Consider the following 13,997-nt stretch of genomic DNA (forward strand, 5'->3'; position numbering starts at 1 on the left):
CCACTAGAGTAATATTTATTCAAGAGCAAGCTTTCTAAAATAAAAAAAGTTTTATATCAGTATTTTGTGGTATGGTAAATTAATAATTATAGTTTGCTCAACTTCAACTTTTATATATATATATTCATACATCGAGAATTATGATTCGATTTTTCAAAAAATATCTCAATTATATCACACTAACACGTTACACATGTAAAATTACATATAAAAATAAATAAATATACAAGCATCTTCCTTAATTATCAATAACTCATAAAAAAATCAATCAAAATAATGTAATCAAAATTCTAATAGTTTTGTATTAAATAATATTTAGTTGTATATTTGTTAGTATTATGTCATGCATACAAATTATTTATGTATATATTTATATATGAGATTGATGCTTTTAAATTGTGACAAACAAAAGTGAGTGCACAGATTCTCTTCTCCAAAAATAGGGCCCGATGATTAGAGGACCACCACAAATCGTCCAGAAATGTCCAACCGGCATTGTAACAGTTAACCGGACCAATATAGTTCCACGAACGCACCGTCACGCTCTTCAAGATCTCCGGCAGCTTCGCCGGCGTGATAGTCTCAGGCTCTTCTCCTCTGACCACCGGATTCTGAAGTTTTGTACATCGGAGGAGGCGTTCCAACCTAGGTTGGTCGCAGCAGCTAAACTTCAGGTACGAAATTCTCTTTCACGTACACTAACACAACTCTGGCGAGTTCAGATGAGTTTTTTTTTTTTTTTTTTAATCTTACTTAGACAAAGCAGGATAATCTGTTCTGATATCATGTAAAATACAGAGCCAATGGATCAATTTCCTTATAGTATTATTCGAAGATACCTAAATATCTCTACCTTTGATTATGCTATGAATACTATGAGTAGATATGAATGCTGTACATTTTGTAACAAAGTACTAGAAAATTAACACTTGTTTTTTATTATCAAAAGGAGGACTCCCTTTAGAATGAGGTTGATGCTTTTATAAGCCTTGATCGGAGCCTGGTATAGGATTGAGAATTTTACTTCTAATATAATATAATAAATATGAGTAGAAGGGCTCATTCCAGAAGTTTTATCTAGAGGTGAAAGGGGAAGGGCATTGGTACTTATGCAGGGTCGGGTTAAATGAGTTCTGCGGGTAAGTGGTTTGGTGCAAGCTCCTGCTGATGACATTGATGTAAAAAAGACATCTAGAATTGATTGAGCTAAATGTTGAATTATAAGTAGGAGGGATACTGCTTCCTTTTCTCTTTATATGTTTACTTCTTTCACTACTTATGCCTTGTAGCGAGAAAAATAAGCTTCTGTCATGACTTCCCTTCCATTTTCCTGCACTCTTGCAGGACTTAATTTGCTGGAGATGAGGTTTGATTCCTATAGCTTTCCTTCTAACCATGCACACAAAAATGCCACATGTTTAATGTTTGAGTAGGGTCACTAAGGTCTATGCCAATGCTTTGTTTAAGTGAGTGGTATGAGCACCTACTTTAACATTTCATATTCTAAATAATAAGACATGGAACTTAATCTTTCATCAGAAAGAGTACGCTTTACTGCAGTTATCCAGTACTTGTTACTAACTGAAATCACAATTCTACCTAGACATATTATGAAAATGATCTTTTTTTTTATGTTCACTTTTTCTGGTAGCGTCAAGAGTGTTATGTAGGAATTGATGATGGAGCCAATTGCTCTAGAGAGCTGTCATCTCCTTTTTATAAGGGCACGACCAATCCACCCCTCAAGTATAATGGTGAAGGATTTGTTGTTCTCTCATTTTCTCGTCCCTATATCTTCTTCTTTCTTAGAAGTTAGAACCCGAGGCCAGACTAATGACCACCTCCCTACCTCCCCTTAGGATTTATGCGGCTATCTGGTGACCTCACCGAAACAGATTCTTCTTCTTCCTCTTCCCCTTTCCCCAACCTCCCCAATTATGCCTTTTCCCCTGATTTATTGTATAATTGGTAATGATTTCCCTGGTTTATCATATAATTTTGTGTGGTTAAATTCTGATAGAATTACGTCTTGCATGTAAAGTTACTATGGTCATTTATTCACTGCATAACACGTTGGGTCAAACATCGGAAGATAGATTGTCTCACCTATGATCTTATACAATACAAATGAGATATCCTAACTTATCCTAATTTTGTAAACCAAACGATGGCCAATTTTGCTTTCTTGGCTGACCTTTATTCTTGAAAGTGGACAAGATTACTACTGTCCTATGGGAAACCTAAATATTTGATTTCTTTATTTGTGCTCATGCTTTTAGGAAGAAGCTCCTCAAATGCTGGACACTTTCCCTTCATTCAAAGTTTCCCCTGGTCTGGCTCATCCACTGGGAGTATCAGAAACTGAAAGTGGAATAAATTTTGCAATTTTTTCTCAGCATGCTTCTGCAGTTACACTTTGCATAATTCTTCCAAAGAGGTTAGACTGAACTCACGCTTTTGGATGGTATATTTTGTTGTCTTCAATTCTGGTCTTAGTTGCAAATTCTAGATATTAAATTCTTCTACTGTTAATCCTGCCTATTAAATTTGTTTATGTTGAGATAATATATGGTTTGCATAATCAGAATGATTTGATATGACTAGGATTTGATTTTGTAAACATACACCAACCAAAAATGTATACAAGGTGTAATAGCTATAATCCCAGCCAAGCTTGAGGGAACAATCAAGCTTTCCATTTCTTCTCATTCTTTTCCCAATGTTCAATGGTATTAGTATCAGAGGAATTCTCATACGCTCTTTCCTTTCCTTCTTATCCTCCAAATCCTCTGGATGGAAAAGACAAACTTCCGTTCTGCCCAGTTTAATTTGGCGGTGTACTGGTGTAGGAGTAGTTTGAGTGTCACCTCCTATACAAAAAGAATGACAGGGCTCTGGTGACCTTAGACTGAGAAGCTCATCACCAACAGCTTTGTTGTCAGCGTCAATACATCGATTCGCCTCACCAGAGCTTAATCCATGTGCAGATGCGGGAGACAGAATTCTGGCATCTCTTCTGACTGATCTGACATCAGTTGGCTCGCTGTCAAGCGAGCCATCTCTAGTGGTCCCCTTTTCCGATTCATCACTTGTGCAACTCCAAATCACCTCGAGGATCTTTCGGAAATAGTCGAGGGTCTTTCCGAAACAACCTGTCTACGTCCACAAGGTAGTGGTAAGGTCTGCGTACATTCTACCCTTCCCAGACCTCACTTGTGGAATTTCACTACAAATATGACTAATTCTAACCTAACATAGATTGGAGTATGGAAAGCCAGTGGGTTAGGTTGTTTTCCATGCATACTGGGAGATAAATAGGAGAGGTTGAAGAGAGGGGTATGGGATGCCTTACATTATCTATTCCAATATATTTGAAACGGGAAGGACAACATATGCCCTTCTTAATTTCCCCCTGTAATTATATCAACAAGGCGGTGGGGGGATGCCAAATGTAAGTAAAAGCTTTCTGAACAGCATAGGAACGTTTCATCTTAAATTCAACTTGTAGATATCATCACATCCCTCCTTCTATTGCAACATTTCATCTAAGATGGAGAAAACCTAGAAACTATGTTAATGAAGTGGTGTTAAACATTCTGGTGAACCCAGCATAATCTTTTCTGCAGTAATTGACGTTGTATCACCTTGAGATACCATTATAAATTTAGTATGTAGTAAATGTTCAAATGATTTGTTACACTTAGGATAGAGTACCATATATTTACAAAGACTTTGGATTATTGAACAGTTTGAAACTACCCATTCATTCATCTTGCCAGGGATAGTACTATCCCTGGTGAGCTCATGCTCATTTTTCTCATATTTCATATGTACATCTGCGTAAAGCATGCTGAGTAAATATACATTATATGGGAATGCTTGACAGTGTTCATGATGGAATGATTGAATTAGCATTGGATCCACAGAAGAACCGCACAGGAGACATATGGCACATATGCATTAAGGTAGTAATTTAACTATTTTACGTACCTTCATTACTGTATTCACTCAGCAACCTTCAAAGATTATGATTTGGCTCATGCTCATCACATCATGTTGGCTGTCCACTTTCTACTCCTTTTTTGCTATTGGTTGACCTGCTCCCTGTTGTGGGCAGTGTCAAATGATTGATCTCCTTCCTTAATGAATACTCAAATGAATGTGTCCATAGTTTCAATATAAAGTAAACATATTGTGGTTTTTGTGTTTCATTTTTTAAAGGGAAGTTAACATATTGTAGTTAGAACTGAATGTCATCCAATTTTATGTCCAATGATTATTTGAATTTAATTTATCTTTCCTGTTATTCTATCAAATGAAAACATTTCAAATCCTTTCTGTAGAGTCATTGAGTTGTCCTAGTAAGTCAAATGACCGCATATATTGGTAGGGTATCTAGCAATTCTTTGACCTTGACCTCACATGTTTCCACATTATATTCTGTCAATGTTTCCAACTTTTATTGAGAATATCCCAACTAAGTAAAGCACATAAACTATTTAAACTTTCTTTCCTTAAATTTCCATGCTGGAGCTGCACGAAAGTAGTTCACTTCAGATAGATGCATGGAATATGGATCTTGCTAATCTGAAAGGATTAAATAAAGGAACAAATTAAGATGAAAGAGAAGTAATGTAAATGTTGATTGTGTTAATTAATATGCTTTTAGGAGACTTTATTTTTCCTTTTCCTAGCATAATTATAGGAGCAAAATATTTTCTTTTATTGTAAACTAGGTAATTTACCTGCGCTTTGCGCGGGCATAAATAATCTTTCTAAGCTTTTGAACAACCTTTCCAATAATCGACTGCTATAAGAAAAAAAAAGTAAATTTTAGTAGATTTTTAGAACATTTCAACAGAAATTAAATGATTTGACATTATCACATATTTCAAGAATTGTAAATATATAATTAATGTTTAAAAATATCTTGATATCTAATCATTTTTATCTTTTACATAATTTATCATAATATATGTTTGATGATGTAATTGTCTTGTTAAAATTGAGTGATGTTTTATGTAGCGATTAAACATCACTTTTTCTATTTTTTGTACATGAAAAATATAGAATCTGATAATTTTATGGTTAGAATAACTCCTTGTGAAAAAAAGTTCTGTGAAAGTTTTCGATAATCAATATTAGTTATAAATAAGTTATGACCGTTAAAAAATGTACACCACAACAACATAAATAATTTTTTTTAGAGACAATCTACTTGTCTTGAAGTCAAACGTTCACCACTTTTTCGTTATTGTTACTTTGTTACTTTAACAAAATTTATAGAAGGAGAAAATAAATTTGAAACAACAGCAAAATAATATTGTTGACCCTTTTAGAAATTCATTCTTCATTAAACTGCTGCTCTGAAGTCCCTTCTAGATGCTTCATCAATGCAACTTTACAACATTTTCAGAAATATGTATGTATAATTGTTACATTATGAAAGTACAAGTAGATCAAAATGTTGGATTCGAGACTCATGTTAAAGAAATACTCTCGAACATTGAAAAACTAAAAATGAGTCTAACCTAGATAACTTAAACGCTCAGCAGTGACTTGGGACATGGAGGACAACAAATCTATGTTAATAGACATATCTTTTGTAGCTTAGGATATTACTTTTATTTAGAGTAGGTTTTGTTTCATATTCTTCAAATTAAGCTTGCCGAAAATAGTCATAACTCACACCAAAAATATTTAGAAGAGCCGAATGAGAAGGAAAAAAGAAAACATTAAAAGGACGAAAAGCTTTGTCCAAGTGAGATCATATACATACCAAACGAAAAATAATAAATACAACTCTAAGGAGACAACAAAACAGCGAGAAAAAACATGCATTAAAAGGGGAGTAAACTATGAGATATCCAATGATGATAACAAATCATTCTAACCAGAAAATTTTCTATGTTTTGAAATAACATACCTCAAAAAATTGACTAACACTTCAATCGAATTTCAATCCTTAAAGTACTCATAATATCCACTGACTAAATTTAGTAAAAATAGATAACAACAACATAAAAACCCAACAATATGGGCATGCAAAATTATTAACACTCACAGGATTTTCTAAAGAACACAAAATCACGTCCTTGTATGTGAAGGAATGACATTGTTGATGAAGAAATTAGAGATTTGTAGGGATTTTTTTATTGTACCTTCAACAATTTCAGTAGAGAAAACTTGCTTGAATACTCAATTGACGTTTGTTATTTAATCTGTACTAACAAATACTTATAACAATAACTTTGCATAAACATAAACAACAAAGTTTAAAGCATGTACTAAAAAACAACAATTAATAATATAAGCATAAATTAATGACTGTAAAAAACATACGAGGATCTTCAACAATAGAATGAAACAAAATGGAAAAAATCGAGCGCATTGAATGCACAGTGACCCCTTAAGGAAATTATTCCCCTCTAGTACCCAATGTTTAAAGGAGTAGATCCTCTCAAGATAGAATGATTCTATTCACCAATGTATTGATACAAAAACAATGGTGTCAGTGAGCCATTCAACAGGAGCAAAGTACACAAATATTTATTTGACCAGAAGAAGAAGAAGAAGTTCAAAATTTTCGTTGTTTTAAAAATGAGAGGAAAGTCCTCTATTTATAGACAACAAATGGTAGTGTGAACAAATGATTATTGTGTCTTATCGGAAATGTGACAATTCTTTGGAAAAGTTACATTCCTTCAGAAAGGTCACACCTTTCCTGACTGTAAAAAGCATACGAGGATCTTCAACAATAGAATGAAACAAAATGGAAAAAATTGAGTCCATTGAATGCACAATGTCCCCTTAAATAAATTATTCCCCTCTAGTACCCGATGTTTAAAGGAATAGATCCTCTCAAGATAGAATGATTCTATTCACCAATGTATTGATACCAAAACAATGGTGTCAGTGAGCCATTCAACAGGAGCAAAGTACACAAATATTTATTTGTCCAGAAGAAGAAGAAGTAGTTCAAAATTTTCGTTGTTTTAAAATGAGAGGAAAGTGCTCTATATATAGATAACAAAGGGTAGTGTGAACAAATGATTATTGTGTCTTATCGGAAAGGTCACAATACTTTGGATAAGTTACAACCCTTCAGAAAGGTCACAACCTTTCATAAAAGTAACAACTTTTCATAAAAGTCGCAACTCTTCATAAAAATCACAACTTTTTTTATAAAAGTCACAACTTTTCTTATAAAAGTCACATTTTTTCATAAAATTCACAACTTTTCATGAAAGGGGAAGGCTAGTTTTGGAAATAAAATGAATTAAAAGGGAATCCTGGTTTGTGGTGGCGGCGCCACATAGGCGGGCCTAGAGTTCTCTTTTATATATATACTAGTAAAATCACCCGCGCCTCGTGCGGTTATTTAATAGCACATAATTTATAAAATAATACTTAAAACCTATCAGTTATTACAACTAAAACACTATATTATCTTACATACAAGATTACGAAGTAACAAACATTAATAATGTAAAGGAAGACGATAATTATAACATCTTATTATTTATCCTTCAATCAATCATCTTTAATTTGATTTTATAATTTATCCTTTTGCTTTCGGGAAGTGTTACTATTTGATATTTTTTGGGAAATAAAATGAACATGAACCGGTGATATTAAATTTTCTAATAAATAACTAATCGTTGTTGAAGTTAATTGTGCAGAAGAAGAAGAAGAAGTAGTTTAGAATTTTCATTGTTTTAAAATGTTAGGAAATCCCTCTTTTTATTAACAATAGAGAGTTGTGTGATCAAATGTTTATTGTGCCTTATCGGAAATATCACAACTCTTTGTTAAAGTTAGAACCCTTCAGAGAGGTCACAACCTTTCAGAAAAGTCACAACTTTTCATTAAAGTCGCAACTCTTTATAAAAGTCACAACTCTTCATAAAAGTCATAACTTTTCATAAAAGGCACAACTTTTCATGAAAGGGGAAGACTAGTTTTGGAAATAAACAAATTAAAAGGAAATTCTGGTTTGTGGTGGTACCACGTAGACGGGCCTTGGATTCTCTTTTATATATATATATATGATATGATTGATTGTCTTTCCTTAATTATTTAGGGTCCATTGCATAACTACCCCTTCTCTCTAAGAACCCTAATTGATGGTAGTAGACCTAGTTAGCATATTAGGGATGATCATGTTTAAGCATATTAGTAATGATCATGTGTACTAGCAGATTCAATTCAAGAACTTAAATGATTGCGATCTAGACCCCTAATTGAATAATTAAAGACAATAATTAATATAAGACTAGTTACATTCTCCAATTAATTGAATAAGAACCATATATATCAAGCAAAGAATTTAATCTTACCTCTTAAAATAATTGTTCTTGTAAGGTTGTACGATAAATCCTAAGTAACCAATACACAAAGATATGAATAAATAAAATCTCAATTTTATTGATAGCTATTCTGTGTCAAAAAGAATGAAATCAACGCGGGTGAATCTGGGGTAAATTTCTAACACACTATCCCAAATAGCATGAAATTCAACTTCTACTTTACGGAAATAATAGATAGTAAAACCTAACTAGGGAACTTTAAACTAGGAAAATTTGAACTAGACAATTTTAAACTAGGAAAACATGTAAGATTAATGTCACACTTCTTCTAGAACTACCTAACAAAATAAGGAAAGAAGTGTCCAATTTCCTCCAGAAAATACGCCTATTCTAACAGCCTTGTGCATGTATTTCAGCCTCTTTTGGGGATCCATGGATGCTATCAGGTCGGCTATATGAATCTTCACCGACCATGTTTCCTCATTTAAGCTCATGTCAATCATATACTAAAATAAATAAAAGTGAAAATAAGTCAAATTTCATTCAAATTACTTCCTTTGTATTTATTTGTTCAGATTGGACTTCTAACTCGTTCAAATGCATAATTATCTTTAAGTTTAACATTCACTAGTTTTTATCAATTTTGTAATCACAAATTTCCTTGAATGAATCAATAGTTTCCCATATTTTTGTACTGTCGGAACCGTGTACCGAAGGTATACATTTCTTTCTCTTCAGCAGGCCTTTCCGTGGTTTCTATTTTACTCGCAGTTTATGCTGCTATGTCACTATTATATGCTATTATTGTGCTTGCTATATAACCTTTTCTTACTGTATTATTTTTTCTTCGTCATCTGCAGGAGTTGCCCCAAGGTGGTGTCCTTTATGGTTATCGCATTGATGGACCTCGAAATTGGCATGAAGGGCATCGATTTGACGATAGCATTATTTTGGTTGATCCTTATGCAAAACTAATTGAAGGTCGACGAGCTTTTGGAGATGCAAGCAATAAAATGTGTAGATTTTTTGGAACTTATGATTTCAATAGCTTGCCTTTTGACTGGGGAGAAAATTACAAGCTTCCAAATATACCCGAGGTAGATTGAGAAGAACTACTTGAATAACTTTCTTCCTCGTGTGCAAATCTAAAGATAATTTGCTTGCATGTTCAGCTATTTGACTTATGAGCTATGACTAGTGACAGAGCTGTTATTTTTAAGTGCTCAAATTTTCTGCCATTTAGTTGATCTTGTTATTTCAAGTAAGAGGAGTTTCAGCTTAATCTTCTGCAGTAATATTATTGGTTCTTTGGTAGATTGCGCTGTAAGATTATATTACTTAGATCTTTTATAACATTTTATTCTTAAGGGTAGTTCGATTTGCATTTTAGTTATGAGTGGATTATAATGTAGGGACTGCTTGTGTGGTGATTAATATGGAACAGATTGCTATGCAGTCAGTAATAATCAAGGAATTGTTGTGTAGTGATTAAGAGATTATTGCTATACAAGAATAACTTTTTTTTTTTAATGACATTCTCGTCTTTGAATAGTCTAATCTCTGTATGGCTAATACACGTATTCTTGTTTCTCATTTTATCTAGTATAAAATATTACATAGATTCTCGTATAACTTAAGTTAGTATTATTTGGATACCACCAACTCAACCAAACCACCCATTAACGCCTTGCAGTATATCCTCTTTTCTTTGGGCAGAAAGATCTTGTTATATATGAGATGAATGTTCGTGCTTTTACTGCTGATGGAACAAGTAGTTTGGATCAAGATCAACGGGGAAGTTACCTTGGCTTAATTGAAAAGGTACTTTCATATTCTACCAGTTTATATTCTCTTTTACCAACAACCAAGCATTTCATTTGTTTGTTGAAGTTTGGTTTATCTTCCTTAATTGCAGTACCGCAAATTACACCACGAATTAACCTCCCAAATACTTAACATTTTTATTTTGGCAAGTTCCAATTTTAAAATTGCTTGTTATGTTCTTTGGCCCTTTTTCTTAGATTAGATGTCTTTGATATTTTCATCTTATATTAGTCACTTGCAGTAATCTGTTAAACTTATTTTAGTCTTTCAGTTATCTGATATTCATCTACAAGTGCAGATACCACATCTTCTTGAGCTTGGTGTCAATGCAGTAGAATTATTGCCTGTTTTTGAGTTTGATGAACTGGAATTACAAAGGCGACCTAATCCGAGAGATCACATGGTAAACATACCTTGTCTTTGTGCTTTTTAGCTGTTTTTGTCTGGGCTTATTCTTTTCTGGTGATTTCTCTATTCTTAAGCTAGTTTATGATGATTATTCTTTCATATGTGTAAATTGTTTTTGTATGTGAGCATGCATCGTTGAGTCATTATGCTTTCTCTGATTTTCACTATTTTGACATTTTTATGGCCTAGTGTATCAGTAAAATACCAATGCTTTGAATGGTAAAGACGGAATTAGCATTCCACCTTCACTAAGAAATGCCTGATTCACAATAGTAACTCAGATCCTTTCAAATGTGCCCAAGAAACTCTTATAGTGATCTGATTGAAACAAGCGATCAACTTTATATATTTATTTGAGAACCAACTGTGAAAAGAAAGAGGAGATTTGAGAATGAATTGCTTGATTATTCCCTCAAGCATGTTGGAGATTATATAATGTTTACAAGTAATCCCAAAAAGAAAAAGAAAATAATGCTCATTCATATTTATACAGTTATACAGATCTGCACCTTTCCGATATTTACAAGGAATAGTGCCACAACCCAAAATCTCTAGCTGCATGATATGATCCTAGTTGGGAAACTAAGGATTCCAATGCCGAAAACAACACAAAATAAGGATAGGGGAAATTGATAGATGAAATAGAAGAAAGAAAAGATTTATCAACTATATTATGTGATTGATCAACTTAGGATTGGTTACCTACACCTATCAATCAACAATCAAAGATGAATCAATCCAAGGGGGAAGGGAAACTTGAACTCATACATGGAAATCTAATCCTAGATTATCCTAGAGAGGCTCAAAGCAAAGAGATCAGGGAAGGCACCCACTAAACTAGCTTAATATCCATAAAGGAGGAACTACACTCTCAAAGGAGTTCTTAAATCTTCAATCTTCTAAATATGAACAATGAAATCAACTAAGACTGGTTGCATTTTGTGGGCGCAAGTGATCTCACTTTGATGAAGGTTCTGGTGGGTGTTTCGATGTTGATGCGGTCGCTTGGGGAGGATGTGGCGTCACATATCTTGAAATGCGGTTGCATCCTCTTCTGCATTTTCCTTTCGAGCTATCTTCTAGCTTGAGCATCTCCACATGTGAAATTGGGATTTCACCCTCTTCCATCCAAGCTATTTTCCATAGCTTGAGTCCTCCCACACATGGGTCTTTAATGGTCCTTAAGGACTCCATCTTCTTAATCAATGAGTGTATAGCTTAAAGATGTTCACTTGAGACTCCTTGAAGCACTTCAAATTTGGTGAAAGTGTTCCGTGGGCCAATATTGGCTTGATGTCACGCTTCATCATGTATCCTAATCACCATCTAGCTCCTTGTGCTTTCCAGGGTTGTATCATCCTTTCCTTATTGAAAAGGATTCGTCCTCAAATCCAGACTTAGCAAAACCATAGGGAAGACAAACAATAACAAAGTCCTCAAGGCATAAGGGTTAGTGTTAGTGTTAACAATCCTACTACCAACATGTCAAGCATGCACAAACTTGTTATATAATCTAGCATCAACCATTCTTATCAAGAACAAATTTTCAAATAAAGCACAAAGTACTTGACTATTTAAGAGACCTTGACCAAAGGGTAAATCAAGAGAGCCAATACATTTAGGAATCCAAGCATGCAGGTTCTTGTTGGTTCTAGTGGCCAATAAGCATATTTATCCCCTTGAGTCAAGAAACAAGTTATAAAACCAATGGCTAAGGGCAACGTCATAAACAAGACCAACCCAAGTTAAGACTCTACCTAATGCACTAGCCCATCTAGAACTTTGAATCACTACCAAGTTATCACCGGGGTCAAATACAAAGGTATTATTCCCCACAAATTGGCAAATATGCCTGTATGCCCATAATAGGTAAAGTAATAACATCAACAAGAATCACATTACTGAAAGGAATGTGTTAATACCATTCTCATCACACAAGATGTTACCTCCATGGCTTTACAAAGCCCAAGAATAAGCATGAACCACATATACATACCTACCTTGAAGGAAATACAAAAAAGTGACTTCATACCCAATTGTTTTTTCATTAGGTTTCTTTAATGGCCATCCTTCTTAAGTTTCCTCCTTGGATAAGACTTCACAAACAAGTCAATCAAAAGAGAGTTTTACCTTCTCTAACATGGCTTTGGTCTATCAAGTGGATTATGAATCCTCAAGAAGGACTTTTCGTCATAGGGAAGGGTGCCAACAACTTCACCCCCATCTCGCTTGTCTTTATGACCAAGCATCACCTCACAATTAAGAGATCCACGATCCCTCAAGAAGAAAGTTCCTCCACTAGGAATGTGTCATCATCACATAGTGGATAACCAAATACCTTGTAGCCTCTAGAAGTGTCTACATCTAAACATCACACTCATACCACTATGATATCTTGATCATAGTCATGTCATCATCAAATAAGATGGTCTTTTTATATGGCTTTGAGCAATCCTCTCCTTATGAGCTAGCTTTTGCGGTTGAGTTAGGCTTAAAATTTATTTATTTACCAAGATGTCTACTTGATATGGAAGGAATTCTGTTAATTCCCCTCAGGTTAAAAAAATCCTTACTAACTTGCATGCCAATTCGAGTAACATGAATATTTTTGGGTCGTTGATCTTACAGAGAATAGATAACTTCATGGGTGTGTCCATGTTTATTACTATGTCTATTACTATAATTACACTTGGATCGAGTTCTTCCAAAATGACCTTTTTCTCGTCGATTCTTTATAGACCAGGATGTTCAATTTTCCATTATTTGAGATGTGAGAAAAAAATGAGTCAACAATTGGTGAGGAGTCCAGTATGTGACTAGGTTGGCCAGCTTGGCGAAATGTGCGAGAAAATAGTCCATCAACTGTAAAACCTTACGACGAGCCAAAATTTGGTCACGCACCGATCAAGGTCATTAGGAAGTCTAGCAAGTGTGCGATCTAGAAATATCGTCAGTGATTGCTCATGTTGCTTTTCAACACTAGTAGTATTTGACATCAATTTCTTTAATTCCTTTGTGATTCCCTGTACCCGTCTCAAGTAAGTAGAAATACCCTATTCCCCTTTCTTTAAGTTTATCATTTGAGATATACCATATTATAAAAATGAGATATGTCATTAGTGTATTAAGTGCAAGCCTGAATTGGGTGTAGATCTTAAAGGGTGCGATGAGAAGGCCAAAAAATTATTTATGAAGATAGACAACAACAATCGGTTGAACAAGGGGGAGCAAGCCATTGTAAAAAAGAAGGGGGTGAATGAACTGAAAGGATTAGAGCTTGATGCCAAATTTTGTAGTTATGGCTCAAGAAGTAGAGAAGTAGGGGGGATACCTGGCAATAAAAGATCAATGAAGTTGGAAAGAGTGCCTTGGAATGTTAGGGGGTTAAACTGTGGCAGAAAGAGGAGGCTAATCGGAACGATTCTACATACATGGAAAGCTGATGTAGTGTGTCTA

The 13,997-nt window shown here is 34.3% G+C and overlaps 1 protein-coding gene across 1 annotated transcript in view; it reads left to right on the forward strand.

The window, feature by feature from the left end:
• The first annotated feature begins 418 nt into the window (after nt 1-418).
• Nucleotides 419-13,997, forward strand: part of LOC102577824 (isoamylase) — a 30,317-nt gene continuing 16,738 nt past the window's right edge. The window contains 6 exon segments of the mRNA NM_001288291.1: nt 419-674; nt 2,280-2,437; nt 3,887-3,965; nt 9,170-9,406; nt 10,026-10,130; nt 10,432-10,536. Of these exon segments, the coding sequence (NP_001275220.1) occupies nt 450-674; nt 2,280-2,437; nt 3,887-3,965; nt 9,170-9,406; nt 10,026-10,130; nt 10,432-10,536 (909 nt within the window). The 5' untranslated portion in view covers nt 419-449.

Source organism: Solanum tuberosum, unplaced genomic scaffold, assembly GCF_000226075.1.
Source record: "Solanum tuberosum cultivar DM 1-3 516 R44 unplaced genomic scaffold, SolTub_3.0 scf00208, whole genome shotgun sequence".
NCBI lineage: Eukaryota > Viridiplantae > Streptophyta > Magnoliopsida > Solanales > Solanaceae > Solanum > Solanum tuberosum.